General features: G+C 40.6%; 1 protein-coding gene across 1 annotated transcript; it reads right to left on the bottom strand.

Moving 5' to 3' along the window:
- Positions 1-1,728: 1,728 nt before the first annotated feature.
- Positions 1,729-15,691, bottom strand: LOC137243605 (uncharacterized). The gene is made up of 6 exons (XM_067771477.1): positions 15,054-15,691; positions 14,727-14,888; positions 7,463-7,765; positions 6,982-7,374; positions 2,738-2,896; positions 1,729-2,343 (listed from the first exon to the last, which is right to left on the bottom strand). Exons 1-6 carry the CDS (start codon positions 15,466-15,468, stop codon positions 1,931-1,933), a joined length of 1,845 nt encoding a protein of 614 aa, XP_067627578.1. The 5' UTR covers positions 15,469-15,691; the 3' UTR covers positions 1,729-1,930.
- Positions 15,692-17,372: the final 1,681 nt, after the last annotated feature.

The raw sequence follows: 17,372 nt of genomic DNA, 5'->3' as shown, positions 1-17,372 counted from the left end.
TATTTATCCTCTTTGGTCGAGGTCAATACGCGTTTTTCGACACCTCTCTTGATATTTTTGGACGCGTATTAGCAGTCGACCCCTGCTCTAGACTTTTACCAACCCCTGAACCGAACGTCCAAACGGATTGGCAGAAATAAAAGTGTGGCAAGAAATGCGCACGAGTCCCTTTTTTCTAGACTGTTCGACATTCAACCAAAATAACAAGGCTATTGAACTTCAACCAGTAAATCAGCTCAGGTAAAAAAATCGTTTTATAACCAAAACGCCAATATGTAGGCTGGGCTCATGATAAGCGTTCTTCATTTTGTAGTAGTGCTTTGCCACATCCAATAGGTGTGATGACTCACTTGTCATCAATATTCTCTAACGGGAACCTTAGAAAACTTGCAGTTTCAATAGGGTTTGACCAGACACATTACATGCAGGACAGGACATACATTGCGTATGTCGGGGTTATTCATGAATAAGTAAAAGTTGAATCTAAGGCAGTATCAGGATAAAAGTTGTGGCAGAGTGACGCTTGTCTCCTGGGAGGCCTGCTTTTCTCACTTTGCCACCTCTTTGTGAATGAGGCTGAATTCTTGAGTGGCGGATTTCTTCATAGTGCATGCACGTATGACTGCTTATGACCCTGGTACAAGGGGCCTCTTTAATCGGATTTCTGTTAGGAAGCCCAGGTGTCTGAGTATTCTCTCATTTATATGTATGTTTTTGTGACGTAATAAGACATCCGTCAGATTATTCCAGTACGTTTCTTTTAAGCTCGGCTGTCATTTTGGAGACACGTAGCACTTAAGTGGCTGGCCAATTGCTTTAAAGGTAAGTATGAGCCTTCCTTGCCTTTGCTCCCAAGTGCTGCCATCGAGGTACAGTTATACGGCTGCCTGCACGCCAAAACACGAATAATTATCGAATGTCACTCCCAGTATTTTCAGGTGCCCTTCGGTAGGTAAAGTAATGCCGTGGATGTCTAATATTGTCCCCGTTATAAATAAGGTCGTCGAAGGCTTGGTCGAGAAAATTGCCCAGTTACGCGAGCAGAAAAAAATGGAAAGACTACGACATAGTTGTTAATTTTAGAATATCGCTTATCATAGAAGTAGGGAACAATGGTAGTTCCTTCGGATGGAAAAGGAAGCTTCGATAGAATAAAAAATAAAAATTAAACAATAACAAGGATAGGACACCACCTTGCGGCATCCCTTGCAAAGTTCTTCTTGATTTTGATGTTACATTCCTGAAATTGACCGATGTCTGCTGGCCACTCAAATAATTTGCGGCCCATCTTTTGAGACTAGGTGGTTCGATCGACTCTTTCCAATCGTGCAGGAACGCGTTGTGATTGACGGTATCAAAAGCTTTTTGTAAGTCTAGCACTACGAGTACTGTTCTGTAGTGGATCTCTGTGTTTAATCCTCAATATATTTGTGTGTTGATGGCGTTTAGTGCAGTGGGGGTGTTAGGTAATTTTGGTTGGCAAGTCGCAGATTAAGGGAACAGGACGGCTTAAAGTGTTTTGACCACTGGCGATATGAGAAATATCAGGCGATACGAGCATCCTTCGTTACTTCGCTCTGACGCTTTGGCAGCGCCATACAATAACCATGGAACGCCTTGTCGAGTTCTACGTAAATACGCCGTTATAAACTGCTCAGTCAAAATTAAGCCAATCTAACCTTTTCGAATTTGTAGACCAAGACAAAGCGGCCTTATATAAAAGTAGTAATCAATAACTCAACATTTATTTTAATACAAAAGTTAAAATTAACTTAAGAATACAAACTTCTAAAATATATTTGGTATAAAATTAAAAAATAAATAGATATATGTACATACATATATATGTATATTTCCACAATGATATGCGTAGTTTTTGATTTACCGCGTTATACCGAGCAAAGTCGTCGATCCATATTTTGCCTACTTCCTATTTATCGGATTTCATCTTCGAACTTCGCCACAAAAACATTATATGAGATTCACTGACACTATCTTTTTCTGTTCCGTTAGGTTTTATTGTTGCTGTAGTGGTGTTTAATGTACTACTCGTAGAGCCTTCAAGAGAGCTTTCAGAAGACGACTGCACAGCAGCCTTCGGCACAATGACGAATTCTACTGAACTCTCTGTGATTGTATCGAGTCGGGAACTTTGAAGAAGGGAATTACTGAGGTCTCCTTGTTTCGCTGAAGATTCAAAAATTTTCCTTGCTAGTCTTAGACCATATTTGCCTTTGGGATTTGATGAAGTTTGTGTTGATTTAATCAAAACGCTCTCCTTCTCAAGCTGAACAATATTTTCCAGAACATGTTTACATTCACCTTTGCCAAGAATTTTCAAATCTAGAAGGTAAAGGTAATACGGTTTTGCATACTAATGTTTAAACATTTGTAATATTTTTATCAAAGTCATATCGTCTGCTGAGCTGAAAACTGACCTACCATAGACTATCGGCTACAAAACGCCGTACCTAAATAAAATAAAGGTAAGGCGCGATAACCTCCGAGAAATTTTAGGCGTCGTCCTTCTTTTAATTTTTCTTACAAATTGGCGGAACGGGACCAACTTGTTTTATGCCGACGTTTTTGAAATTTATTAGGTCACACAACGTTCTTCAACATTATATGGACTAGTTTGCTATACGTACATAAAGTCTATGTAATGAGTTTTTGAAATCGAGTGCAATATGAAACGTTCTTTCACTCAGCGGTCGATATGCTATGAAATATTACTTACTGCTTTGTTTAGAACGGCAAAAAGCATGATCCACATGACACTGGTTGATTATGGTGTAGTTGATGCCATTGCGTGATACACAAAATGGGTCATAGTTTGTGGGACAATTCAAGATACACTTTTCACTCTCACATTTTTTTTCATTTACTACACTCCAAGCTTTAAGGCGATGAAATGAAAAATAAATATAGTTGATTAAAGCAATAAAACTAATCAGAATATTATAAACAATTCAAGGATATTTGTAAGTCTAGCCTATTATGCAAAGTCATCTAAAATAAACCTACAACTCCAGAAAGTTGCTCAATCGTAGCTTCCGATCTCGTTGCTGTGAGAGCGAGCTCTGTTCAAACAATCTGGTCTAGCAACCGTAGCAGATTTTTAATCTGGTGCGGGCTGCAAGCTGAGGCGGCTAGCTTGGTACGTAGACCATAAAATTCTTACACTGAAAGAAATGGTGCTAGTAAAATTAGTTTAGTCATTTCAACAGAAGAGAAATTGTCGCTCTTATGTTAACAAAATTCTGTAATTTATTTAATAATTATTAAATAAATTATAAAATTAAAAAATTGCTTCAAATAAATGTTTTCATACATTTAAAAAAAAAAGCAATATGGGCAATCCCCGATTATTAAAAAATCATACAAATTCTGTAAAATTGATAGATTCCTAATCAATCTAACTGATTTTTTTGTTAACACAACTGATCTCACTGGTCATTTCAACAGCGATCAACAGTCAATACATGAGCAAATTTCAAAGAGAATTTTACGCTCACTGCGCTCTCTACTTTGTACTTATGTATGCTGTGTACTATATGTATGCACATATTTACGTATGTATATGGCGGCCCCGGTAGCGTGCTCCGCCTACCACATCGAAGACCCTGGGTTCACACCACGGGCAAAGCAACATACAAATTTTAGAAATAAGGGTTTTCCATTAGAAGAAAATTTTCCTAAGCGGGGTCGCCCCTCGGCACTGTTCTGCAAGCACTCCGAGTGTATTTCTGCCATGAAAAGATCTCAGTGAAAACTCATCTGCCTTGCAAATTTTCGTACAAAGCTGTCGCAACAACTTTTTTTGTTTATTTGACTACTAAAACGGTCAATTACGAATCAACGATTTGTGCGCAGTTGATTCATCATCTTGTTGCGATGGATAAAAATTGACGGAAATTTCGGTTGATTTTACCAGTCTTTTTCTTTCAGTGTAGTCTTAAAGTCGTAAGTAACAGTAGAGCACAATAGATCTGCACAAAAGTCGCAGTGCTTCCAGGCCTAGTAATAATAATAAGGTCGTAGGTCTGGATCTACATTGGGTCCTACTACATGGCGGAAATTTTGTATTAATGCCTAGAGAAAGAATGAAAAAAGAAAAGTCCGTCCTTGTCGGATTGATTTACCACTTCCTTTTTGCGTAAAAAATCGATGCCGTCGCCCTGACTACTTATCAGCGCCCCTGAGGCCTAACCATCAACGTCCTATGTTCATGCTTGTTAAGTACGACATAATATCCTCAAGAACACGTCTCATCTAACGCATCCATGCAACAATTTTGTTCGTGACTTACGCTCGTCAGATCTGAACTTTAGGAGTGATACAAATAGCAGATGCCGGAAATGCGTCTCCAGGCCTAGAGCTGTAGGAATGACGGCAAACCACAGGAATGAACAAACTTTGTTGGTAAGCCTTGGTACCACGTTCCGTACCAATTATGTTCCAAGTGTGCGCTTCCCTTTCTCTCTTGTATGAGCCCCCCTTTCTCTCTTGTAGGACTACCTACCTAAACCTAGCCTCTCCAAGACCGCGCATTTTTCCTCCACTTCATAAGCATTTACCACTATTTCAGGTACGAAAGCGGCCTATGTTAGCTGTACTTTTGAAGTTCTTGAACTAAGCAAACATCTTCCAGTTTCGCAAGGAGAATATTCATTTCTCTGCTGATCATATCCCATCTATAACTTAAGCAGGTCATAATATGAATGACAGTGTCCGGGGTTACATAGCCAAGTGTCTCTTCCATATTTCGTCGTTCTTTGTCAAGAAGGTGAGGCGTACATTGTCTATGTGTCCACAGTACAGAATGTTCGCACTTGCCACCTTGCCCATTCGGTGGAGATATTCATTGACGTAGCCGTATTCAGTTAAATATGGATGAAGTCGAAATTAACCTCCACATTTGGCCGCTCCAACTTACAACTCGGGGATTATTTCTCGAGTACAGATTCCTAAACACAGTGTTTCTAACGTCTGACAAGCCAACCCAATATAAACGCACGCAAGTCATTTTCTGTCAAAAGTGTCTCATGCACATACAACTTGTATGAGAGCAACCCAAATTGAATTTGCTGCGTGAAAACCTAACTCGATTTCCAATTTTTGTTCTGCGTGACATTTAGATTTGACGTTTGCACACATGCTTTACATTGCTGTAACGCATTCTTATTTGGGTTAGGGCAAAAAACGCCGGTTGTTTGCGTGCGCTAAAAAATCGCAGCACGGTTTTATTAGGTTGGCTTGCGATCGAGTCTTTTACTGCCTGCTTTTACAGCTACATCTCTACCTTATTTTGTGCAGAGGGGGGGAAACGGATTTTATTTCCTCTGCGAGAAGGCGTATAGCCAGGATGGCATTTTCGAAAGCCTTGTGGTAGCATGGGGAATTAGTAGCGGCCTTATGCTTTGGTGATAGTAGCCTGATTCTTCCAGAATTTTATTGCATCCGCCAAGATTTCTGTACTACATAAAAGTATTGACCCCAAAACGGATGCAATCGGTTTTATTTCTTTTAGGTTTTGTCCAGCTTACGGTCGCTATTATTTGGTTCAGGTGCCCTATGGAATACGCAGCCTCCTAAGGGTCTACTGAAAGTGTTCTGAAGAGGTGATTTTGCTGTCTACCTCCATCCCAAAACATGCCGTATTTATACTGATGATGGTGGAAATCCTTTCCTTGATGAGGATCAACTAGTTTCGGATTCTTATGACAGAAGCCATGCCATCGACAAGAAAAGTCCTTTGTGGCATGCAACAGTGAAGAGAACTGCCATTCATAGCATTCCCGATTCCAGAACTCCTCAATCTGTTGTCCTTACTTAAACCTACGTCTTTTTTGTTTCGCGCGTGAGCTAGCGATCTTTTAGGTAATATCTAAATACGTAAAGTAGATTTTGGGTACCATGAAAGAGCGTTATACTGTTTCGAGGATGTTGTTCCTCTTGACAGAGTCGAAGGTATTTTTAACGTCTAGTGTCACGCCGTTTCGGCTATTCTTACATTCATTTGTAACCTCCTCCGTGTCGAATATGCATATGATGGGGTGTTACAACTGCTGAATTTCTACATATAGAAGCTCACTTTGGCACCCAAAGCTCCTAAGCAGAAGACTGTGCGGTAGTGATAACCGGTCCAACTTGTACTGAGCTCTGTAATTTCAAACTGTCACCAACTTAATACACCTAGGGTCGCCCTAGTTACTACCTGGAATTAGCAGTTGGGTCCCCAGCGGGTTAGGGGGCTTGGAATATACCCGCGGTAGGTATGCCTGTCGTAAGAGGCGACTAAAATTCCAAATTGACCGTTACCGTAACGAAACGGATCTGCATCCGGCAAAAGACCACCAACATCGATAACACTCCCCAAGGCCTTCGGGGACTGTCCTTACCGCTACAACGACAACAAGCAGTTGGGAGAATCACCTACCTCTCCAATTGCCAGCAATTCTAAAATATAGAGTATAATCGTTATAAAAGCTACACTTTCGTGGAGTGATTTCCTGGGTAAAATAAAAACAAAAAATAGAAGTACAAATTTGACTCGACTATCACTTCGAAGAACATCTCCTCATAATAAATCAAAAAGTAATCCAACAACAATTCTCAGAGTAGGCCCAACTGTGGAGCAAATACATATGTACCGGCCTAAAACTGTCACCCTCCCTGTGGTGTTTCTGGGCACCAGTATACGCAAGAAGGAAAGGACTGCAGTATTAAAAAATTTAAGCTTTACGCACTCTCCGAAACAAGAACTCTCCCTTTGCCAAGAATAGAAGATATTACTCAGTTTTCAAGTAATTGAATGGAGATAGCTCGTTTTGGACTACTAAGCTGCTTTAAATTAGCCATACATCCTTAACCCTATATAGCATAGTGTACCTATGGATGTGTCTCTATCTTAATATTATTTGCGAGCTTGTGTGGCATGGATGGAAAATCTCAGTAAACTTTGAAGATTAAAAAACTCACTTTCATTTAATATGAAATTCCTCAGCATCAATTCACAAATGTTTTCAAATTCATGCACTGTCCTATTGCACGAACTGGCACAAACAGGACCCACACCAAATCTACACTCTGTCACACGATCATCGACAGCTGGCAAAATTCGTACTGTGTATTGGTGCGTTGAAGAAGAATGCCTTCCATAAACATCCTTTACATTTGAATTTAAATAATAATGCTTGACATTATTTGGTGTCCATAAGATTTTGCCATCATTCAATCCCATCTGATGAGGGGTATGCAGTTTATACGTAACAGTTGCACTATCACTTATAGTACGTTTCTTAATTATGTTTTTGTATCTTTCCGAGCTAGCGTAATCTTCAGCGCAGACACCCTTAGAGGAAATTTGCCAATCTGTAAGTGTGAACAGCAAACGATTGATTACACTTTTTTTATTAGAGGTAACAGGTAATCATCATCATCATAATCAATCAAAACTCACTTTTGCCAAATTTCACATTCTCTGCATTTACAAGACATTCATTGATGAAAGTCGCCTTGACACCAAAGAGCTCAGCACAAACAGGATTAAATATCTTCGGGCATGGTATTGACTTACGTAGAACCTTTTTTGTTTGCTTTTTTAGTTTGATCGAGTGTTTGTGCTCGCTTCTAGGTTGAGTGAAAGCTGTCATGCTTGTTGTTGTTGTGTGTTGTAAAGCATTTTTCTTGGATGAGGTCAGTGCTTGGATGATTGGCGAGCCATCAATATTTATGCAAGCGGCATCGGAAATCGTATGCCATTCTGTGGACAAAAATATTATATAACATTTTGCTTTAATAAACATACGTACCTTTATATATTTTATATGTTTTTGAAAGGTAATCGCGAAAAACGTTGTAAGCGCCTATCATAGTTTTTCAATAAAGTCTGGTTTCTTGTATTTTTTTAGCTTATCACAAACTAGTAGCGAAATACATTAAATTGTCCTATCTGATATTTGAACAATGCAAGAAGGCAAAAGTAACCGTTACTGCAAGAAGTTATTGCTACAGAATTTGGTGCTTACAACGGTTTTCGTGAATACCCGTCCTAAGTTTTATCTTAAAACTTCTATTATTTATGCTCTCGTGGGATAAAATAAATTTGTTGTACTGAGTACGTGGCAAAAGCCCATAAAATCCTCATTTAGACACCCGTGAGATTATAGAAAATCCAATAAGGAGAACTCCAATTCTGATTCTCACCATGGTCATGGAAAATGGAGTTGAAGTAGTGACCTACGCTAATGTTTCCTAATGTGATGAATAAAATGATACAGGTAGCGGAGTCCTACATAACGTAAAACCAAAAATACAAGTGTTTTTGACACCATTTGTGAAATTTGTGTTTAACACAGGGCAGAGCCAAATGGGGGTACGGGGAATCTAGTGTTTCGAATGTCATTAGCCTGGTGGTAATGAATAGGTGAGATACAGTTAAAGTGCAACAAGCTGTTTGTGGTACAGGTGTGATTAGGCTGTGCCGCTCATAGACCTAAAACCAGTTTTAAGGTTAAAAAATTCCGTAGAGATAGTTTTTTTTATTGTGTATTAATATACCGGCGAATCTTTGTTTTTATCAAGGCGGGTTCAGTACCAGGTGTTGTTATCCCAAAAACTGATTGCTCGTTCTTGATTATAGTCCATACCAAGGCGAATTCAGTACCAGGTGTTGTTATCCCAACAGCTGATTGCTTCTTCTTGATTATCACCTTGTATGGATTCGCCTTGCAACGCCTTCACCCAAGGCGAACCAGGTGGTGGCAAAGCGAATTCAACCAATTCGCCGTGCAGAAGAATGTCAAGTCAAAAGAAATTTTCATTGATTTCGATTAACGTACATATTGTTGTACAAGGCGTTTTATGGAAAATAATCAAGAAGAAGTGTCTGTACACCTCTAGGTGCGGCTGCAAGCGGGCGTCTGTCTTGGAGCAAGCGGTTCGCTATATAAACGTGCAAGTAATATTGTCACCCCCGCTGAGCGGGTTGTGCGCTGGGCTTGGGACCCGCCACGTAAAACCATACTCCAATGAAATATACTAACAAGCCTGGTATAAATACACCCTCTATTGATGACGACCATAGCAAACGTTTGAAGGACAATGAATTGAAGGCATGCACCTGGAACGTCCGCTCCCTGAATGGGATTGGTGCAGATGCCCGGCTGGTTGCTGTCCTCGTCAAAGCAAAATCTGACATCACCGCCATCCAAGGAATGCGTTGGACGAAGCAAGAAGAAAGAAGATCAAAAATTGTGACATCTATTGGAGTGGCCATACGAAAAAGCGCAGTTTCGGCGTCGGATTCGTGGTAGGAGAGATACTTTGTGGTCGAGCGTCTCGCCGCTATCCGAATAAAAGCAAAATTTTTTAATATATCATTCATCTGCGCCCATGCGCCGACAGAGGGGAAAGAAGATGAGGTGAAAGACACTTTTTATGAACAATTAGAACGCACATACGAGCGCTGCCCCCGTTATGATATAAAAGTCGTGCTTGGCGACTTTAACGCCAGGGTGGGCAAGGAAGGTGTTTTTGGCCCTACAGTCGGAAAGTTCAGCATACACAATGAAACTTCACCTAACGGACTGAGGCTGATTGACTTTGCCGGTGCTCGAAACATGGTCATATCCAGCACGAGGTTCATGCATAAAAAGATACATCAAGCTACATGGCTGTCTCCTGATCGAAATACTCGCAATCAGATCGATCATGTTGTGATAGACGGACGGCATGCCTCTAGTGTTTTAGATGTGCGCAAGATCGGAGGACCTAACATCGACTCGGACCATTATCTTGTTGCAGCTAAAATACGCACCCGCCCCAGCGCGGCTAAAGCCAAGGAACAAAAAACACAAGGAAAGGTAGACGTTGAAAAGCTTCAATCACGACAGACTGTCAATGATTTCGCAACTCGACTCTCACACCTGCTCTCTGAGAGCACAACTCATCCTGAAGGAATACAGGGGCAGTGGGAGCATATCTCCAAAGCACTTCGTATTGGCGCCTAGGAAAAAATTGGTTACTGGCGGACCACAAAAAAACAACTGGTACGATGAAGAATGCCGCATTGCAACCGAAAGAAAAGACGCTGCCTACAGGGTTACGTTAAAAGCGAGCGCAATGAGAGGAGTGTGTGAACGCTATCGTGAAAAGGGAAGCGAGATGCCTTTTCAGGAAGAAAAATGCAGAAGCTGAAAGGCGTGAGTGCGAGGAGCTTGAGCTGATAGCCACCATGAATAACGCCCGAAAATTTTACCAGAAAATACGGCGACAGACGGAAGGTTTTAAGACCGGGGCAAACTCCTGTAGGAACGAAACCGGCGACCTTGTAACTGATGTCCAGAGAGTGCTTATATTATGGAGGGAACACTTCTCTGCTCTCCTAAATGGATGCAGCGATTCACCGAGCAGAGATGACGAACCCGCTTCCGCAATCGATGAGGATGAATATATGTCCCCCCCCCCCCCCCCCCCCCCCCCCCTGCCTATATGCCGCTATGTCTGAATTTGGTTTCCCCGCAAAACTTATAAGGCTGTGCAAAATGACGTTGAGCAACACCATCAACTCAGTCAGAATTGGGAAGGACCTGTCCGAGCCGTTCGAAACTAAACGAGGTTTCAGACAGGGTGACCCACTATCGTGCGATTTCTTTAATTTGATGCTGGAGAAAATTATACTAGCTGCAGAACTTAACCGCACTGGAACAATATTCTATAAATGCATACAATTACAGGCATATGCTGATGACATTGATATAATCGGCCGAAACACCCGCGCCGTTAGTTCTGCTTACTCCAAACTGGAAAAAGAAGCGGTAAAGATGGGTTTGATGGTGAATGAGGACAAAACGAAGTACCTGCTGTCGTCGAGCATAGAGGCAGCGGATATGCGCCTTGGCAACCACTCTATTGTTGGCAGCCATAATTTCGAAATAGTAAGACTTCGTTTATGTGGGAACCAGCATCAACACTAACACCAACATCAGCACTTAAATCCAGCGAAGAATCAATCTTGCCAATAAATTCTACTTTGGACCAGGTTGGCAATTGAAAAGTAAAGTCCTCTCTCGGCGAAAGAAAATCATACTCTGTTGTTGTTGTTGTTGTAGCGTTTAGGTGGCTCCCCGAAGGCTTTGGGGAGTGTTATCGATGTAATGGTCCTTTGCCGGATACAGATCCGGTACGCTCCGGTACCACAGCACCATTAAGGTGCTAGCCTGACCATCTCGGGAACGATTTATGTGGCCACATTAATCCTTCAGGCCATCCCCTCCCTCCCCACCCTCAAGTTCCATGAGGAGCTTGGGGTCGCCAGAGCCTCGTCTGTTAGTGATTCAGGATTCGCCGCGGATAGGCGAGGTTGACAATTGGGTTTGGAGAAGCTATATATTGCGCTGGCAACCTGAAGGGTTGCGCTACACAGCCCTTGAATCTGGTATTTTAGTCGCCTCTTACGACAGGCATACCTACCGCGGGAATATTCTGACCCCCTAACCCGCTGGGGTGAAAATCATACTCTACAAGTCACTTATCGTACAATTCCTGCTATATGGGGCAGAAGCATAGACCATGACTACAGCAGATTAAGCGGCTTTGGAAGTGTTCGAGGGAAACGTTCTTCGAAAGATTTATGGACCTCTACGCATTGGCGATGGCTAGTACGGAAGAAGATTTAATGATGAGCTGTACGAGCTATACGCAGACATTCACATAGTCCAGCGAATTGAAACGCAGCGGCTGCGCTGACTAGGCTATGTTATGCGAATGAAAGACAATGCTCCGCCCAATAAAATGTTTCTATCGGAACCCGCCTATGGAAGCAGATGTAGAGGGCGGCCCCCACTCCGTTGGAACGACCAGGTGGAAAACGATTTAAACTCCCTTGGTGTGACCAATTGGCGCCAGTTGGCGGAGCGAAGGAGCGACTGGCGCGCCTTGTTTGACGGCCATAACCGTTTAGACAGTTAAGCGCCAATTAAGTAAGTAAGTAAGTAATATAGAAGAAATAACACATATTACTGAATTCGCTTAAAGGCGCTGTATACAAAATAATCCAGAAGAAGCAATCAGCTGTTGGGATATCAACACCTGGTACTGAATTCGTCTTGGCCATCACCTTACATGGATTCGACTTGGTTTGTATTTAGATTTCGAGCCGTCGCCGTCGATCATGACCGAATGAAATTTGTTTCGAGTTTTTTGACTAGGAGTCAGCCAAGTTACTTGGTGGATATTTTGTGCATTACCCTGGTATGAAAACATATCGAGACACAGGGTAGTGAGTAAACTGAACTCGTTAGGATAGGCTAGGCCGTGAAAGCTTAATTTTGTCGAATGTAGGAAATATGACTCCTCTCTGACTGATCATTTCAATCATGCTTATGATACCATGGCAGGGACAGCATTCATATGCTGTTTCTAGTTTGTAATAAAAGTAGTTCTAAGCCCTTTTCTCCGTCATCCTAATTCGGATCGCTGTGAGACAACAGTACTTGGCAGTGAATTCTCTTTCAGAATTCAAATCCAGGATTACGTTTTTTGTGCTTTTCTTTTAATGCTCACTGCAGAAGATATAGCAAGGCCCGATTGTCTTCATGTCTTGCCCCTTCCATTACCGTTCATGTATGGCAGTGATGCTATCCTCGCATTCACTATGAAATCAAGGGGTACTCCAGCTTAAAAGAGTCCGGTACATGCCCTCCAGGTTGATGCCCTCCAATCATAGTGCTCAAACCATTTTCCTATGAAAAGGGAGTTCTCATCTGAAGCTTTGTACCGTTTTTAATTGAAAGTGTTTTCGCTGTGGAGGGTCTTGAGCCCATCGAGCTGCTTGTTCTCAAACAGATGCCCCCGGTGCATGTCTTAGAGGATCCTTAAGGAGAAAATGTTAGTGTGAAGCTTGGTCTATACCGGTTGTGATGGAACAGCTAAATACCAAACGGACAAGGAACCCACTTGCAAGTTGACCTGGGGCCCTATTCAGTAACTTGTAACTCATATAATTTGTATGAAAGAAAAACGTACATTTCAAAACTCATAGTTACTGAATAGGGCCTCTGATCTAGGACCCCTGTATACTGAGTTTATATTTCCTTTTGCCTACGGGTTGAGGTAATAAAAGCAAACTCATTTACGGGAGCCGTTTCAGCTAAACAAAAGACCCGTCCTCAACATCTATCTTTTCTAATGAATATCTTGTTTTGAATTAAATCTTTTCCCTCAGTGGCGGTACAACAACTGAGCAACAGGACTCAGGATACTATATCGATAAAGTCAAACGTCAGCGCTTTTGGCTGTTTCGTAAAAAGTAAGCCAGCTATCCCTGTTTCAAGATGACTGATACCAGTTCCTCCACATGGTTTACAATCCAGTGTAGGCCTCCCTATATACTTTCCTCCAAATACGTGTGCCGAAGCTTTTTATTTGGATGTCATAACATGGCCCAGTCGACAAAGAATTGAGGATTATATTCGATGCAGTATACTCACGTCTGTGTAAAGATCATACAGCTCAGTATTGAAGCACCTGAAAGGTTAACATAATTGTTTTTCAAGACCAAACGGAAAAAGCCGAGCAAAAATAAAAAGTTTTATAGGACCTAGCCTAATAGCTTTCTTCAGATCTGCAACCCTACCGCCCCTGCAGCTCGTACTTCTTACAGTGGCGGTTATTGACGAGGCTTAGCTAGTATGCCCATAATGAGCCTTAAGTCATCTTTCTTTAGAGAAGTGAGCAACTTTGTATGTCTGATATCGTAGGATTGATTCATGGATTATACGAAATTCCTGTCTCCTTTTGTTTTCTCCCTTTTACCAAACCATAAATTCTATTGTGGCCCCAATTTCTTTTTTGAAGCTCCGGCACGGACCACGTAGTTTGTTTGCCCTACAGTGCTCTTCCGCATCGAGTTTTCATTTTATTTTATTATCTAGTGTAATTCCTAGATATTTTGTTCTCTACTTTCCTTGTAGGGTTACACCTCCCAGCTTCAGCTGAGTTATAGAGTATGAGTTTTGATTATCGGATGGGGTGGAGGGTAGGGACCCCATTTTTCAATTGACTACTAAGTCCACCTATCACTTACTCCAAATTTAACAACTTCCCTGTCCCCATACAAAGAGCTTTGATAATGCCCCACGTCCATTATTTTTTTGTATTGCTTAATTCAATAATATGAATATATATTATAAGATATTATTTTTATAAATAATTTGACATATATTTACCTTATTTTAGCTGTTTTATTTTGTGAGTCAAATGCGACTCGTGAAAGTAGCAAAAACAATTTTGTCTACCACGTTCAATTAGTCACATGTGAACACATAGGACCATAAGAAATAATTTAAGTTTTTGAATCACAATAACGGTAAATTGATATATAAATGTGAAAAGCGTGTATTAGTGTTTTTTGTTTGTTTAATTGAAGTAAGAAGTATTTACAAAAATTGAAGAAAATGAGAAAAAGGTATCAGGAAAAAAATTTCGAAATTTTCTTTCATTTTCCTAAAGTTTTGGTCTTTTGATATACGCTCACATAGAATTCACAAATATATAACGACACGTTCATACAAATAAAGCGGCTTTAAGTTGTATAAAGAAACGAGTCACATGTGACTCATGTACTTATTTCAATACGCTATTGTGAGTCACATATGACTCATTTGACAGGAGGGAAGTTGTTAAATAATTTCAAATTAGTCAAGCCAAATGCAATCACTTACCATTTTCATGAAGACACATATCCCGCGCCATCTCGCTGCGTCCACTAAACAAGCGCACTTCATCATTTCGTAAATTTTGCGCACAAATCGGTTCGTCGTTGCTCTCGAAGATCGCAATGCTACAATTTGGACGGCACAATCCCATAGCAATTTTCTTGAAAACTTTTCAGCAAAAAAAAAAAAAAAATATAAAATTAATAAACAACTACTGAAAGAAATTTAGTAACAGAGCAAACAAATTCGGGATACTTGTGCATTTATAGCATGACAAAGTTCCACACAAAGTTCATTACGAGCTACATAGTTACTTAGTTGGTTGAAACTCACCGGGCTCGGTTTCCCCTGTGTACGAAACGTGGCCTTGCATACGGTTGGTTTGCCGCCACAAACATTCGCTACTAAAGAGCACATAGTCAACACTGTTGGTTGTGGCACAAACGGGTTGCCAGTTAGTGCTGCCCTTGCTGGTGTCACAGTACGTCAATGCTTTGTCCATCAACGGCAATCGTGGCAGCAGCAGTTGCTGCAGAAACTGTTGACGTGCATCGAATTCGGCGGTGCCCACGTGGGGTGGTCTTAATAAGCCGCTGAATGCTATGTCATAGTAGTTGTTGTTGTTGTCACTGGCAGTGGTCGTCACGCTCACTGGTTGGGTCAACAGTAGCCAAAAATGAATTACGGTACAGACGCTGGCTGATTCTTTGGTTGCCACGTGTTGTAAGCAATTTGGTGTTGCAAACATTTTCTTCACCTCCTCCCTCTGGGCGCAACTCACTTTTTGCAATTGTTTCTATTACTTTACGTACGTTTCGTTGTGTGTGCTGAATATTCTATGTACTCTTTTGAGTTTCACGCTATGTATTACTGTGTCTCTTGCTAGTGCCTTGACTAATCGTCGGTTATTGTGGTTATAATGTTTTTATATGCACTCAGCAGCATCCGCAGTAAGGTGAGCTAGCATTAACTATATCGCACGTTCAAAACTCTCGCTTAAACTTTTCATATCGAGTTTCCACGTGCTGTGATTGTGAAACGCTGCCGCTTTATAGCCGGCAGTGATGGGAAAATCTCTTCACCCGCGACTATTGCCTGTATACGAATACGTTATGCTTTTACTGTGGCGGTTAAAATATTTGCAGCTGGAGATACTTGTTTCGGTTACTGTCTTATTGAAAGGACTAGCTATAGCATTTGGACTATCAAAGCATTGTGCGAGTAAAGACAGGTTGTTGGCCACAAAGACACTTAGATTGACATTAGCTTAGGGGGCTCACAATTATGAGCTATCTTTTCTTGGCAGGCTCTTGGAGTTTCCTTCTCCCAGTTACGAGAGACAGGTAGAAGAGGGCTTTATTTCTATTGGTTCTCCCAATCGGCGTCCGTTATCGAGCAGCAGTGCTGATCTCTGGCTTAACTTATCACACAAATACCAAAATCGCCAATTAATAATAATGGTAATGCTTAAAACGGCCTCACTGGTATTCATTCATTTATTAATCATTTTCTTAATACTATGTACATATTTTAAATTTCCATATTGTATTCAACATATTAACTATAACATAGCTTAAGAAAGATAGATGACATTTATTATTTTAGGAATTAAAATAGTACTAATGCCATTTTCAATAATGATATACTGTTTTTGTGTGGGGTGTACATTAAATATTTTCATAAAACCTTAAAGTTACTAATACACTAAACATTTATTAAAAAGAACTTCAGATAAAATAATTTTTGTAATATTTTTTATTTTTTATAATATCGCCCTCAGCAGCGATTCCAGTTCATAATGATTATGTCCAAGCAGATACAGTTTAATGAAAGAAGTTAAAATTTCTAATAACCTGTACAGTGTTAGGAAGGGAGTTGAAGAACTTGCGCGACGTGTAGATATAAAAGCTTCTAAAGTGTGACGTTATAGAATACGGAATTTGTACAGTTGGAAGTATATTCCTACGCCAGTTATAAACTTCTGAGGGAAAGCCCTCCAAGTAACCTGAACGAATAAAGAAAATACTCAAGACTTTATATAAATACAAATGACGGCACGGTAGTATATCCAGTCTCCTAAAAAGCGGTATAGAGTGAGATCTATAGTTTGCACTACAGATACGTCTAATAATTCCCTTTTGAATCGTTACAACTGGTGACAGTTTATTTGCCGAGGCGCTACCCCAGCAGCTGATACCATATTGAAGTTAAGATTGGAATATGCCGTAGTAAACAGTTTTTAAAGTAGATACAGTGCAACACTTTTTGAGACGATAGAACTGCCTAGTAGTATAGAGAAAGTACTGTTTCAATGTATGGATGTGCGCAAACCAATTCATACGATTGTCAATTATTATACCAAGATATTTAAAATTCGCAACAACACAAACTCTATAACATAAGTCCTCTTGTCTTATTGGGGTTTTTCCGGTTGATCTTCAAAGGAAATTCTGGCAACATTATGGATACATTCGGTCTATGTGAGGCCTTTATTGATCGCTCAGTTCAACTTAACCTAAACTTCCGTGTTATTGTAGTGTATTTTAAGCATGTTTCTTTACGATTTGATGAGTCTAAAAATAACATAACATAACTGACAACGTAACTATCTACCTTCTCTGACATCCAGACAGCAAGAAAAGCGTTTCTTAT

Source organism: Eurosta solidaginis, chromosome 1, assembly GCF_040869045.1.
Source record: "Eurosta solidaginis isolate ZX-2024a chromosome 1, ASM4086904v1, whole genome shotgun sequence".
NCBI lineage: Eukaryota > Metazoa > Arthropoda > Insecta > Diptera > Tephritidae > Eurosta > Eurosta solidaginis.
The sequence above is the reverse complement of the archived record's forward strand: the minus strand, read 5'-3'. Positions and strand labels throughout refer to the sequence as shown.

Excerpts from the sequence above, each read along its gene's own strand:
- LOC137243605 (XM_067771477.1), bottom strand. The coding sequence starts at position 15,468 with ATGTTTGCAACACCAAATTGCTTACAACACGTGGCAACCAAAGAATCA. Across the intron at positions 7,375-7,462 it reads GAATGTGAAATTTGGCAAAA|ATTGGCAAATTTCCTCTAAG; the intron begins GTGAGTTTTGAT and ends TCACACTTACAG. Across the intron at positions 2,897-6,981 it reads GAATTTCATATTAAATGAAA|CTTGGAGTGTAGTAAATGAA; the intron begins GTGAGTTTTTTA and ends ATCGCCTTAAAG.